We start from the raw sequence: 14,515 nt of genomic DNA on the forward strand, positions 1-14,515 counted from the left end.
AGCTATCACTTTAAATAATTAAAATAATTTTTATTAACACAAAAAAGAAGTTGAAACCAAACACAATAGCAAATTGAATTATAATACAAACATATTTGAAACGTTAAAAAATACACACCCTTTCAAAAAAGCTCTTTAGAATATGAAAATGAAATAAAAAAGGAGAAAATTAAGATAAAATATTTTTTTCATCACATATTCGCAAACAGTTTGTCCACCGGGTGCACCCACGATGCGCGATCGCGCGCAATTTCGAATTAAGGGTAGTGCGAAGCATCACAAGGGATGGTGGGGTGTGATTCCAGCAAGATCACCGGCGCGTGAGTGATTCGCCCCTTCCTCGGTAGTTGTTGGTGGGGGGTGGGGTGAGCAAAAACAAAACACAAAAAAAAAAGAAAACCAGCACACCAACCAGTCACTCAGAGAGCGGGAGAGTGCTTGGCCGGTTTCGCACAGCCTGCACAGTCGCGGCTAGTTTCTTCGGTCTCGAGTCATCGGATTCGATGCACGTGCTTCCGTAAACGCGCCCCTCGGGTCGTTCGGTGCGAATTGCGGCTGGGTAGCAAACCTTTACGGTGTATGTGCGGTTCCAGTACTTACGTACGCAGCATCTATGAGCGAGTGGGGGAAGGGAGCACGCATCATAGAGTGAGTTTGTTGTGCGAATGCTCTAAGCTGGCCAGGGGAAAAAGTAAGGAAAGAATAAGCGTATAAATTTAGTGTGAAATTCAAGCTTTGCGGATATTGTTAGTGACAGTGTGTGTGTGTGCTACATTGTGTGTTTATGGAGTTGCACCAAAGGAAGATGAAACGTGGCCGAAGATCGCTTGTACAGTGTTGTAACGAAGGCTAAACCGTTTGTTGATGAGATAAAATGGGGAAAAATACGCGATCCTAAATGAAGCAGTGCGGTGTAGCATAAGCATTGATTTTCTCGTCGGTGAATTAAGCCTACCGTGCCGCGTCCAATCCAATCAACCGATCGAGTGAGCAAAGTGTAGATACAGAAACCATAGTGCCGTTTCTAGTGGATCGTTCCCTTTGCGGGGTTTTTGTGCTAGCAGGCGCAAGTGAATACCAGATCACTCATATTATTCAGTTAGTGCAGGTGGTTTACTGTGTATGCAAAGTGGCACGGGGCAGCAAACTTGCGTGTTTACATCAGCCTGGGTCGGCAAGAGATCGCGTACTGCATCAGTAAGGCTGCATTCTTCAAGGTAAGACAATGCGCTACAAAAAAAGCTAGGTGCATAGGGCAGATATACAGACATGTGTTGCGCTGTTCCTTTAAATATTATTTGAAATTTTCACACTTACCTTCGAGCCTTAGTACCATAGCATACACTACTTTTCATGCTTTAAAATAGCTCAACGAAGAGACAAACCTTATTGAATCATTGTTCTTATCAATGATGCTCTTTAAAAGCGTATTGTTATTGTTCAACAACCCACCCAGCTCCGTTTCTTCCTTTTGCCTTCTTGCAACCTTCGTTGACCTTTACCTCGCATCGCATTGCGAATATGCTGCTGGATGCTAACCCGGGCCTTCTTCTACTCCCCTCCCCCCCCCCTCCCTCTCCCATTGATTATCTTGTGCTGCACCTTTGCGGTTCCAATCTCACCTCTCGTGTGCGGCGTGTGCCGTTCTCGCGCAACCGAATGTGTTGGTTTTTTCACCATTCGTTTTTGGAGCACCATTCGATGCACGACCACAGTGTCACAGCCGGGTGGTGTAGTGGTCTCCCCACCGCCCCGAACGTCGGTCGCCTCCCAGCCCCATCGAATGCGTTAATCATATTCGAGCGACAGGCTCCGTAAAAGGACATACGCACACGACACGACGGTACACGGCGGCTGCCTTGCTGCACAGATACCTGCTGATCAATGTCACCGGTTTTGGAACGTCACAGCGACCACTCCACTTCCAGCCGCCTTCCCCATTTCTACTTGTTGCTCACTTGTTTGCACCCTTCCACGCGGGCTCGGAACACCCCGATATCGGATTTCAGCTTGTTTGGTTTTGGAGTCGTGAGTCGGGTTCCCCCGTTGGTGCCGGTGGTGGAGTGATCCGTGCACCGTTTTCGCCCCAAAAGTGTCGGCAACATTCTGCAAGCCGCACGGGGGAAAGGAGGCAGGCTGGTAGGGAAGGCCCTGCTGCGGCAGGTAGACGACGAGAAAGAGACTTTAATTACTTCCACTTCGCGTTAGCCAATTGGCCGTGCTGGTGTTGTTGTTGTTGTCTCCTCCAAACCCCTCTCTGTAGCACGGGCGAACGAAACCAACCTCCAAGATCGATTGGGCCGGATTTATGTGGGAACTCTTGGTTGTGTGTGGTTTGCCACTCAACAGGAAACGAAGAAGGTGAGAAGAGTGAAAGAGCAATAGTGCGATGGAACTGTTGCCGAATGAAGGAAGGGAGCAGAGGTGGGGCCGCCCGAGCGGTAGCAGGAGATCCTCCGAGAGGCATATCCTTGAACGGGCAGCATCGACGCTCACGCTCCACATTGGCAGCGGCGTGCAGGCTGCTGCGAGCGTGGCGCAGTCGTGGCGCGTGAGGCGAAAGGTTGCCGTGATCGTCCATCACGGCGGTGGCGATGGTGAATTTCAGCTCCGACACTCTGCACAAACCTACGAAGCTGTTTTGCAGTTTTTCAGTTGAGTCGAAGTCAAATAATTGCCGCTAACTGAGAGGATTTAATTTTGCAGTGTTTTTTTTTTAAGCTTAATCGAACTATTTATTTGGTTTTGCTTTAAAGATTGGTAATGTTAACTATTTGATACTTTTGTAAACTTTTGGATAAATGTTTCAAGAAAAAATCGATAATTTTGCAAATATGTTTATCTTTTTTTTCCTAGGCCTTGGACATGGAGCGTTTTTAAAGATTTATATGACTAAAATTTGCTCTGTAACTAAATTCTAAACATGATAGACTTTTAATGAAGTTTCTACAACGTGTTTTTTTTACTCATATTTAGTCTTTTATTTTATAAAATCCTAATTAAAATATCAACTGACGTTTCTGTTCTATATATGATTGAAAGTTTATTAATTCGCAAAGAGAAAAGTTTACGCTTATTATTGTTTTATTTTAATATAAAAGCATTTCATGTGAATTTGTGCAGTTTGTTTTTCAAAACAATTTGATATAGTTAGAAATAAGTTCTTGCTACGTTGGAGTTTTAAATTTGCTGTTTATGAAAACTTTCCAACGAGAAGAGCGTTCAACAACGCGGCGCTCTTATTGGCTGTTACATGCAATGTTTCTCTAACCAGCTCAACATTGTAAATTTCATTTCCACTACGAAAATAGAGAATAGGGATATTCAACATTGTCAAAAGTATGTCGAGCGTATACCGGAGCAACCAATGACAGATCATTCTAGTTTCCATTGTTATTGTTGAAATGTATTTTACGGGGTTTGAATTGTTCGCTTCCCAATGTTGAGCTGGCCAGAGCAACCCTGTAAGTTCATTCGTAGCAAGGACTGAATTCCCAAGTAGCAAGGACTGACTGTCGTGCTGCGTGGTACTAAATGAAGTCTCGAAAGCCTGTATGTCCGCGTAAGACGTTACGCCAAATAGAAGAAGGTCTTTGGGCAAGTCTTATGTTGCCTTACATCTAGGGTAGACTCCTTCTCCTTCTTTTTACAGGGATTGGTTTGGCTAGTTAGGCCGGTTAGGTTGGGCCGGTAGTCTCTAGTCAGTTTAAGGAGCATTTGTTTTAATAAATGTATACAAAGCAATACTGCCTAATGACTAAAGTTGCGTCAACAAGATATGGAAAAAGCTATTTTGCTGTGTGATTCATTTCTTCTTCTTCTATTTGGCGTAACGTCCTACGCGGACATGCCCTTGCTACGGGGGGACGGTCCATTCTAGGCTTGAGCCCATGAGCCGGGCATGTTTTTGAGTCGTTCGAGTTGACGACTGTGCCACGGGACCGTTCTCCGTGTGATGCATTTAGTACACACTATTAACTGAACAATATTCTATGTAAAGCAGCATGTGTATCTTTTTTCGGATCAGTTTACATAATGAATACACACGATTGCAAAAAAATAACAATTAGCTAACCCTTCTCTTTCGTAGTGCAGCCACACATTGAACAAAGCCACACTTAATCCCCCGCCGCTAATTGTCTGCTATCGTTTGCCATTGGAAAAGAAGAACAGAACAAGAAGTAAAACACATTTTCATCGCAATCAATCGCCATCAAACGTCTCGTTCGTCGTCGGCCAGCACCCCATCCAGCCAGCTGGGTGCATCTTCCTGTGCCGCAAACCTGATGCACATGCTGCTACCAGGCCGCTAATTTGCGAAACGCTTCACACCCCGTAACCGTTGATCGTTTGACAGCGGGGTTCTGATTTTATTTTTTTTGTTCGCTGCTTCTTCCCATTCCTACTGCCCGTTTTACGGCGGGGTGTAATGTACCTGGTCTGGCTTTTTTGTTGCTGCTGCTGCTGCTCATTACTGTCAAGTTCACACGTGACGCGCTGCGACGTTCGACGTGTCGGTGTCGGACGGGTATACCACCCTCTGGACCGCAAAACCGCTCCACTGCTGCTCGATTGTGCTGGGTGGCCACAGTAGCCCCACTTCGGCGTGCTTCGAACGGTTTGGGTTGACGTGGTGGTGGTGGTGGTCGGGGCGCTGTTGGCACGTACAGATTGACGTACAGCGTTGCCCGCACCGGTCTCGCCGCTCGCCCACCCGGCCCATTTACGAGCAGGTGGTGTCGCATAATAAATCGCCAATTGATATGTTAATGTGGGGTACACGTCAAACACATCGGCATCCACAATGCCACACGCCCGTGTCGTGACGTGTTGTGAGCGGTTCGTTTCGTGCGACGCGGCCCCGGTTGCAGACAGTAGTTGCTGCAAGATGTCTTTAAATTGGCTGCACTTAAACAGAGCCGCACTGTGTTTTGGGATCATGTCTGGCCGCTGCTGGCAAGCAAACACTGCTGGTGGTATTTTGTCACATCGCGATCAGCGTGAAGCGATCGTTGCTAGATTGAGCAGTGCCGTGTGGCCTATATTATTCCATTTGCTGCTGCTGTTGGTGCCCCAATGGTGCCCGAGTAAAGTGAGATGAGCGCCCGGGTGGAACGTGGACTCGCCCTAATCTCGTTGCTGGATGAGAATTGGATGAACGATCACATCGGTCACTGGACTGTGACCCCGCCGCCACTCTGTATGTGTGTGTGTGTGTGATCAACGACACCAAGCCAAGCTGCAATCGCCCACACTACCCATCCCACCCAGTACCCACAGCCGCGACTACACGGATTAACGAATAAATTACAATTAGGCGTAAAGATCGCGCACAATAGATAAATTACGACCGCGGGAGGGACGGATTGCGTTTGCTTCATATTGGTCGAACCACTTTAGCACGATGCTAACGATGTCGCGAATGCCGTCACAGGGTTTCCTTTTTCTTTTACTTTTTAGCATAACGACCAAGAGTGGCTCGCATCGTTGACGCCGCGTATCGTTCTCGTGTGCTTTTTTGTTTTTTTGCTTTCACAGCAACAGTAGCAACAAGCCGACATTTTAAGAGCAATCGCGCCAAGCGCCTGCCTGCTGCTTCCCCCCTTTTATCACCCGGGACGGTTTCGGAAGCTGGTTAGCCGTAAGTAAAAGTGACATTGTCGCTACCCAGGCAGGCTCCAAAGATGGAGCCGAAAAGGGGCAAAACATGACCGGTTTGTAATTTTTATTTTTTTGTTTTTGTGTCCCAATCACATCGATGCTATGCTCTTTCATGCGTTGCCGCACGTCGGTGCACTGGATGCAAAGGGATACACACCAATCGATTACAAATTCGTGCCGATGCATTTGCATGCTTTCGATCGGTACAATGGGCACCGCGCATGTGCGGCTGCGTGTGTGTGTGTGAACATGCCGGAACATGCGATCGGCATTGAACCATTTTTGGAATGGGGAAGAGCACCATTGGGTACAAGAAGGCTCGCAATCATTGGTGCCGTGGGTTTCATCTTAATGACGATGGGTTGCAACGCGAGCCTTAAGGGTGTACACATGTAAGGTTGCTGCGATACAAGGGTTTGGGATGTTAAGATTCCCATTGGGAATGGCAGTTTTCCTGAGCATCATCATGAGCGCTCACGCAATGTATGAGGATTCATGTTCCAGATATTGTTCAATGTATGAGGTTTTCATGTTCCACTTATTGTTTTTGGCAAAAGAATTATATTGTGAATTAACACGGCTTGTAAAGTACTGAATAGTTCGATGGGATTTATATGACTGTAGCAATCCTTTGCATGCAAGTAAAACAATTACTTCTGAGGCGTTAAATCATACAAGGCACAAAGTTTATGCAGATTGTAAAGTAAAGTTGAATATATTAAGTTCGTTATCGAATTTGCACCCAAATTATCAATTTGCATCCATTCCATAACAAAACTGTCTTCGTTTGTAAACGCTGTATTTTGATCTTCACAGTCTGGTTTTTGGGTTATGGTTTTGCAGAAGTTCCTTAACGCTTCTCAGCTCATTGTTTATATTTTCCGGTTTTGCGAACCCGTGCACCTAATATCATTAGATTCTACAACTCGAAGAAGTTGACTTATCTTCAGCACGATTAGCGAAATGGAATAACCGTATGTGTTCTGGTTTCCGGAAGACTCCTTGTTTGAGTACTAATCTTTATAATTAAGTTGAATAAAGAATAAACAAGTCGTAGCCTCGGAGCACTTCTTGCAGCATTTCCACTCAACTTTGAAAGGGTATAGTATTTCGAAGTAATGGATGTAGTCTATGAAATCAAAAGTCCTCAGTTATGCCACATAATCTCAAAGTTAAACCTCGGATTTCATCAAGATGCACATGTTACTCCGTATCTGTTTTCATCTGTTTGTTGTGTAGCAAGGCTTATGCTTATAGGAATAAACTCTACATTTTAGATGCTTATTGAAATAAAATAACAATTTACATGCAATTGGCACCAGTTACTAATGCACAAAGAATGGCGCACGGTTCAAGGAGAATCAAAGCGCAACTGAAGTGATCTTGTGCCACATACGAGCGATGATTTGTACAGGTTGCGTACGCATTAGCCTCCAATGCCACGCCGGTGGAGGGGGCCAATTGGGAGATTCGCAATTTGGCGTAACGGCAGCGCCATTTGCGACCACCACCAAAAAATGAATTCCGCCAAAAAGGTGAGCAAACAAATCGATACCGATACAGGCCCCATCTGCCGATCGCCGACGTGATCGAACAGCACAATACAACAGATTACCATCAACAACATGTGGGAATAAACAACAACACACACACGCACAAAACAGACACACAAACATCTCCACTACACCCATGATCGTTTGGTACTTCACAGTCTCGTTCGCGCCAGTGTGTCAGCGCTGTGCTTTGGGTAGGCCAATAAAATTGAATTTAAAACACCAATATGCATTCCGTTTGGTCCGCAGCAAGCAGGTGGCAGGTGAATGGTCTGGGTACGCGGCTGTGGGATTGCCGAGACCAACCAGCCAGTCAGCCAGCCAACCAGGCTCGGTTGCGCGTGCCTTTGCCCGAGCGGCTTGATGTTCAATTTCCTTGCCCTTCCCGCAATGTTACGCTTTCGAGGGGACCCTCGGTGGTGGGTCCATTGAGTTGGAACGTTCCACCGATCGATCGATTTGGTCGTAAATATTTTGGCGACAACGAAACGGTCCGGGTCAGGTGAACCGGGGGTTTGCCGAGAATGGACGAAGAATAAACAACGCGTTTCACAATCACCTCTGTTGGATTGTGTTTCCCCACCCTCAGATCACGACAGGCGACGGCTTAAGACGCAACCAGTAACATCTGTATTTCTTCCAAATGTGTGTGTGGATAATTGAATCTTAAATCATATAAACAATAGGGATTTACGATTCGATTCGATTGTAGCACATGGCGATTTCGTAGCAGTGCGCTGGCATGGAAAGGGAAAGGCATTGCATGGCTTTGAGTGAGGAATGTATCATTTCACGCCACAGATTTGGACAGCATATCGTCACTAAACTGTGATGGTTTTTTTTTGGTGTTTCGGTGTTGCCAATTTAGACACGAGCATTTTTTTATTTTTTCATGCTCCATGATGCGTCGGAGGAGATCGATACTTATGATACGCGTAACAGTTGCGCATTTGCGTTTTTAATCGTATGGTTACGATCTCCATCATTGCAGATGTGCTGCACAATTAAATAGTTAAAAGTAACTGAATAAACTGATGTCTTTATTAGTACTTTTATCTTACTAGACTGCTATTAAAGAGTACAACTTTAATATTTGTTCAACTAAATTTCAACAAGAGCGCAGCGAAAGACACTAAAATAGAAGCAACACACGCACCTAATGGTTCAATAGTTAGTCATCAAAATGTTTTGGCGTCATTGCCCACTAATGCATGGTTTGCATTACAAATCTCCACAGCCGTGGGCTGTGCACAACCGTTCACACTCTCTCTTTCCCTTTCTAACTCTCTGTTCTCTACTCGACTTAGTCATGTTAGATTCTCCTTGCCGTGCCTACGCTTGCCCCCTGCAGCCGCCTAGTCTCGGTGGTGGCAAAACATTGACCTACATATTGGGGGTGCACATGATCGGTGTGCCTTTTTGCCAGAACAAAACTCACCCCACGGCATGAGCAGACACCGGGCTGACCGGGTGGTGGTGATGCTGTGAGTGTAGTTACGTTATGTTTGCCGTGTCTCTCCCCCGGTAAACGTCCGGCACGAGCGGTTCGAATGCGAAATGGGGGTCCGCTGTGTCGGTGCGCCGATATGTCTCTGCGCGAACTGTGCGTAAAGCTCCAGCGAGCGATGGGAGCCGTCTGGGAACTCAATCTCTGAGTGCTTGGCGAGTGGGGCGACACAAACAAAAAAAATGCTGCCATAAAATTTCTCTTCTCCAGCACAGCTGTCTTTGGAGCTAACGTTTTTTTCTGTGTGTGAGTGTGTCCGCGAATGTAGCAGCACAACACTGGAACGGAGCAGTATCCACATGTTTTGTACGAGTGTATAGTATTATGCTGCTGCCTATGCTTGCCTCCGTCGCTTCCGAACGCCAGGGCCGTTAACCCGACCCGGCTATCGGATAACCGTTAGATCCGATTCGGTCGGAAGAGAAGAAAAGCGTATCGCGAGAATGGGTTTTTGGATTTTGGAGACGGAAATAATGCTGAGTGGATTAATGTTGGGCTGTGAATGTATTTTAGAAATGGCTTGAAATAGTTTTTGTGTACCAATATTGGTGGAATTGGCGAAAGTACTTCCAAAATGCAACGTTTTAAACATTATTAAAAACATTATAAAGATTGTTTACAATATCTAGTCGTCATATATCTATGATTTTGATTGTTGAATATATTGAATGGTGTATGCAGTTGAACTGAACTTCGCACGTCGAGCTGTGTAGCAAAGTAAGAAATGCGCACTTGACAAAACAACAAAATTTATAACAATAATTACTTGAGGAACATGTAGGTTTTTCGTACCTTTAATGGCGCCAAATAAAATAACGAAAAATCGGGATACTGTTGCCAAAATTCACAGGATTCATGTATCAAACTTAGAACAATACACATTGTAAAGTAACATACAGTTAGTTGCTAAGCAGTCGAGGCAATGCTTAAATAAAAATCATATAATGATAATGCAGAACTGGGGATCGCTGTCCAACACCTTCTTGGTGGGGCATGAGTCCGGCATCCTCATGACATTTCCCAGCCATCGTATCCTGCTAGCCTTCGCCACCGTAAGGATGCTCGGTTCGCCGTACAGCTCAGCAAGATCGTGGTTCAGCCTTCTCAATGCGCGAACACACCGCCCAAAGATGGTCAGGAGGATGCGTCGCTCAAACACGCCCAGAGCGTTTGCATCTTCCGCTCGGATGGTCCAGAACTCGTGTCCATAGAGGAACCGGGCGAATCAATGTGCGATATATCTCACATTTCGTGCAGGCTCAAAGTCTTCTGGATCTCAGAAGTCGGTGAAGCCTGTAGTATGCACGATTGCCCTGCAATCGCAGACTTCAAAATTGCAAGACTTGCAAGACTACAACTTCAAAGACTTGCAAATAGCAGAGCTCCTTTACTACCTCGCGATTGTCGCCGTCAACTAATACACCGCTTCCCGGATGGTCTAACTCTCCGATAAGCAGGTACTTCGTCTTCATCGCATTGGTTCTCAATCCAATTCTTGCTGCTTAGAGTTTTTATCGGGTTTATTCGCTGTTGTCCTGCTGATGATCTGCATGTCATCCGCAAAGCCAAGAAATTGGAGAGATCGGTACAGGATCGTGACACGGATGTCGTTGTCTAGCCCCGTACTTCGAGCTTCAAAACGGGTGACATCTGAAGCTATGAGGTATAAAATACTTACAACATAGTGTACAGGTTACAGGTACAGGTAATTGATGTTCTGAACGGCTTGAAAAAAGCTATTTTCTTCTTCTTTGGCACAACGTCTTTTGTCGGTCAAGGCCTGACGACTACTCAATCACTAATATGTGTCTTCACTTACACTGACTTATTGATTACCCACAGCAGGGACACTGTTCATACGTATTGAGACACGTTCGGGACTTGAACCCATGACACGCACGTTGTTAAGTCATGCGAATTGACGACTGCACCACGAAGAATGTGATACGTACTAGGATAAATAATATTATTGAGTTTCATTTATTGCTTTTACAATTTTTAGTGTTATTTTACCAACATTAGTACGATCATCACTATGCGTGTGTCGACTCCAAGTGTACTTCCAGTACTCAACAACAAAACATGATTGTTTTAGAAGGAATACTCATGGTGAGAAAGTCCTTAGCTTTTAAACCTTTTATCAAAATATTTTGCTTTTACATCACAGAAAATCACAAATAAGGGGTTTATTTTGTCTGAGTAATTGGCTAGTGGCGTCCTTTTAACATTTACCGAATTGTTGTGTATTTATTCAATTTGATTGCCGTCCGTGATTCCAGGCGCTGCTGCCACAGCTCTTGACGTACGATCGATTTGTCAATAAAACATTTTAATGAGTTCTATTTCATGTGTTGTGTCTGTTTTTTTTCTTCTCCCTTTCACAGAACCCCTTCCGGCAACCCTTATCAACGGCGACAATCGGCAAGGACAAGGAGTTATTAATGTCACACCGCCCCCTAGCCCCCGCCCACCATTGAGTAATCACGCTGACAATGAGCAGAGCGTGCAGGGCGCTGCGTACACACCTCGGCTAAGGCAGTTCGGCGTCCCAAGCCAAGTGACTAAAGTTCAGCGGAACGCGGGCTTACTGCGCAAGGTGACAAGTGGTTCGCTGCTAACGGCAAGGATGAGTCCCTCGTTCGTCATCAGCCAGATAAGCGCTTGGAAGCAGCAACAACCACAACAACAAAACCCCCGCAAGCCCTAATGCCGGCGATGGCCCACAGGTGCACCACGCCCGCCGCCACATCTTCACCACCAAGCGCACCCAGCTCATCGCCGTCACCGTTTGCCGCCCGGGAAGGGCCAGCGTTGCCGAACGGGGCCGAACACGTACCAAAGCCTGCCAAGGGTTCACCGGTGGGAGCGGAGGTAGGAACGGTCCGGCCTGCGGTGGGTACGGTGGTTGGCGGCCTAATTGGAAAGTTTGAGTGCAGCAGGGAGTGCGCGCCCGCTGACGTCAAAGTGACAGCAAACAGTGGTCGAGCGGGCGATAGCGCGCTTATCGCCGATAGGGACAGTCCCATCACGAACGGGCGAGCGGGCCCGCCCGCGTACGACGGACAAGTGCGCACCGCTCGGTACCGGGCGAGCGTGACGGGTAGCGAGCGGCCCGATAAGCCGGTGATGGGCGCCCGCGGTGCCACAGGGAACGCTGGGCGGCTGTGTGCGGGCGACACGCTGAACGCGGAGATGAGCGCCGCCTGTGTGCGTAGGGCGGGCGGGCGGCAGCGCAAGACGGTCGTCTACAGCCGGCTGTGCCTGGACGATGCGCTGCTGCTGGAGGCTGGCAATGGTGCCGACGGGTCCGGGCGGCTGGACGGCTGGGCCACCCGCCAGGCGGAAGTGATCCGCTTTCCCTGCGTGGAGCGACTGATCGAACTGTACGCAAACATCATCCGCCAGAAGGAGGCTGAAGTGCAAAGATTTATGAGCAGTATTGTAAGGAGCGGCGATAAAAGTCGATTAGATAAGGGTGCGCCGCCGGCGGAGCGCCGGTGGCAGGGGGAAGCGGACGGTCCGCACGGCAGCAAACGACAGCGACAAGGTGACATGGAGCGCAAGACACTGGCAGCGCTACCTGCGTCAGTGTCGCTCGAATCACTGTCGCAAGCGAAGACGGTCGGGCCCGACCGCACCAGTACGATACCGTCCGGCGACGACGCGGCACGTGTCAGCCGCACCAGCACCAGCCCGGCCCAGTCAGACGAAGGTTGGCGCAGCGACGACGAGGAACGGGAGCGCGCAGCCCACCAGGACCCGGCGATGAAGAACCGCGACAAGGTGACGCGCTCGGCCAGCTCCGATTCGGCCCTCGGGCTGGACGACGAGCTGAGCGCGCAGGAGCAGCAGCAGGCGATCGCAACCGTCGGCAAGGTGCGGCGGCTCACGCTCGGCGTGTCCGACATACCGCTGCGGGCGGCCCTGCTGCCCGTGCCGGAACCGGCCACCCTGCCCAGCCTCACCCTCACCGACCAGCACTGCCCGACCGTGGTGCGCAGCAAGATGATACTCGAGGCGCAGCTGATCGAGCTGCCGCTGGCAGGAGGCGAGCTTCCGGCGGAACAGCAACCGGGGCAGCAGCAGCTCGGCTGCCCGCCGAGCACGTCCGTGTCGCGGCGCGAGTCCGCCCAAAGCTACATCAGTGACGCGGGGACCGAGGGCGTCCGGTACGTCCGCACGCCGTCCGTGGTCGTGTCGGACTACTCGGACGACACGATGTGCGGCATCACGCTGGAGGAGATCGAGTACTTCCGGCGGCACCGGTTGCGGCGCGGCTCGGCCGACTGCGAGTCGGACATCAGTGCGGCCTCGTCCTGCAGCAATCTGAACTACTGCGGCTCGTCCATCAGCGCGCTGGACGGGTGCGAGTACCAGTGCGGGCTGCGCACGCCCGAGCGCAAGGTGTCCGACTGCTCGACCTGCTCCACCGTCAGCTGCGACGAGGACGAGGGCTACTCGCGGGTGGTGCGCGCGAAGCTCGCCACGCTCAGCTGTCTGCCCGCGGCCGACACGGTCGCGGAGGAGACGGAGCTTCCCCCGGCGGTGCCCGCATCGCCCGCCAAGCCGGTGGTCCCGGTTGCAGCAATCGACGAGCCGGGCGAGACGGGAGCGGACGTTCGCGTGTGCAGCAAAAAGAAGGTTAGTTCCGTTGGCAACAGCTGTGGATAGGGGAGGTGGGGAGGGGGTATTACCTCTGCCTCGTAGGATTAAGTTAGTTAAGCTATGTGAATTCAAGCCACACACAACAGCGGGTTGTTTGTATATTTTGTAAGCAGCTTTAACGCAATAAACTCAAAACTAGTATTACAATGGTACAATGGTAGCGGAGTTAAGGTACGAATGCAATCGGTGCAACATTTTGCGCATACACTACCGAACACATTATGCAGCTTTTTTTTCTTCAGCCAAACAAATCGGGCCAACCAACATCCCAACAAACCGTCCCACACAGCCACACAGCTAATGATTATGCGCTGGAACGCGCGGTTTTTTGTTGTTGTATTCATCAATCGTTCCTTCTAGTTCCCGTCCGCGGCGGAGTCTGTGTACGGGGAGAGGGGGAGGGTGTTTCGTCTTCTTCTTATTGTTTGTATGTGTCCGAAGCTACCTAATCAGTAAATCGACCGCCATTGACGTCACGGTGCGGGGTGTAAACAGTGCCCGTACCGGTAATGGAGATCGGCTGTGGGCCGTTCCAGCTCCGGGCGAGGGTTTTGGAATATTTGTGTCAATTAAACCGCGCCGTTTAGGCAATCGGGGCCAACTGGGGAATCGAGATGGACAGGCGACAGGGTAGCTTAGCAGGCGACAGCGTACGATTTAGAAGTGTTACGAAGATTCTTAGCACCAACTGATGGACCAAACAGATCGGTAACAGCTCCATCTTGGAGGTAGTTTGTGGCGTCCAATATCTATTGTCAGCACTGACAAATCAATGTGTGTTTGCACCACAACCACCGTTTGCACAGTGTTGTCGTACCGATAATGGTTGCTGGCAGCAGTCACGAACGAACATCATGTAGTGTCATAATATTTGGACAGGCGGCCACGAGCGACGGAACAAGTAGCAGCACCCGCGTGAGACGACGGTCCCTAGAACGGCCTGTTCCGTTTTTGGTGTATTTATTCCGGCACTAATGGCCCAGCCGTGTTCTTCAATAGCAAAAAGGTAGAATGAGCAGTAAAAGCATGTGTGTGTGTGTGTGTGCATCGCGCTATAATGTTGCAACGAAAGTGAGAAGCTCGTACAGCGGGGGCTCATGAGCTTGGTGAGCAGCGTCCGCTACCGAGC

At 48.9% G+C, this 14,515-nt stretch overlaps 1 protein-coding gene across 1 annotated transcript; it reads left to right on the top strand.

Moving 5' to 3' along the window:
* The first annotated feature begins 476 nt into the window (after window positions 1-476).
* On the top strand, window positions 477-13,541 carry LOC120898589. The gene is made up of 2 exons (XM_040304661.1): window positions 477-1,217; window positions 11,106-13,541. Exon 2 carries the CDS (start codon window positions 11,428-11,430, stop codon window positions 13,390-13,392), a length of 1,965 nt encoding a protein of 654 aa, XP_040160595.1. The 5' UTR covers window positions 477-1,217; window positions 11,106-11,427; the 3' UTR covers window positions 13,393-13,541.
* The last annotated feature ends 974 nt before the right edge of the window (window positions 13,542-14,515 follow it).

Source organism: Anopheles arabiensis, chromosome 2 (assembly GCF_016920715.1).
Source record: "Anopheles arabiensis isolate DONGOLA chromosome 2, AaraD3, whole genome shotgun sequence".
NCBI lineage: Eukaryota > Metazoa > Arthropoda > Insecta > Diptera > Culicidae > Anopheles > Anopheles arabiensis.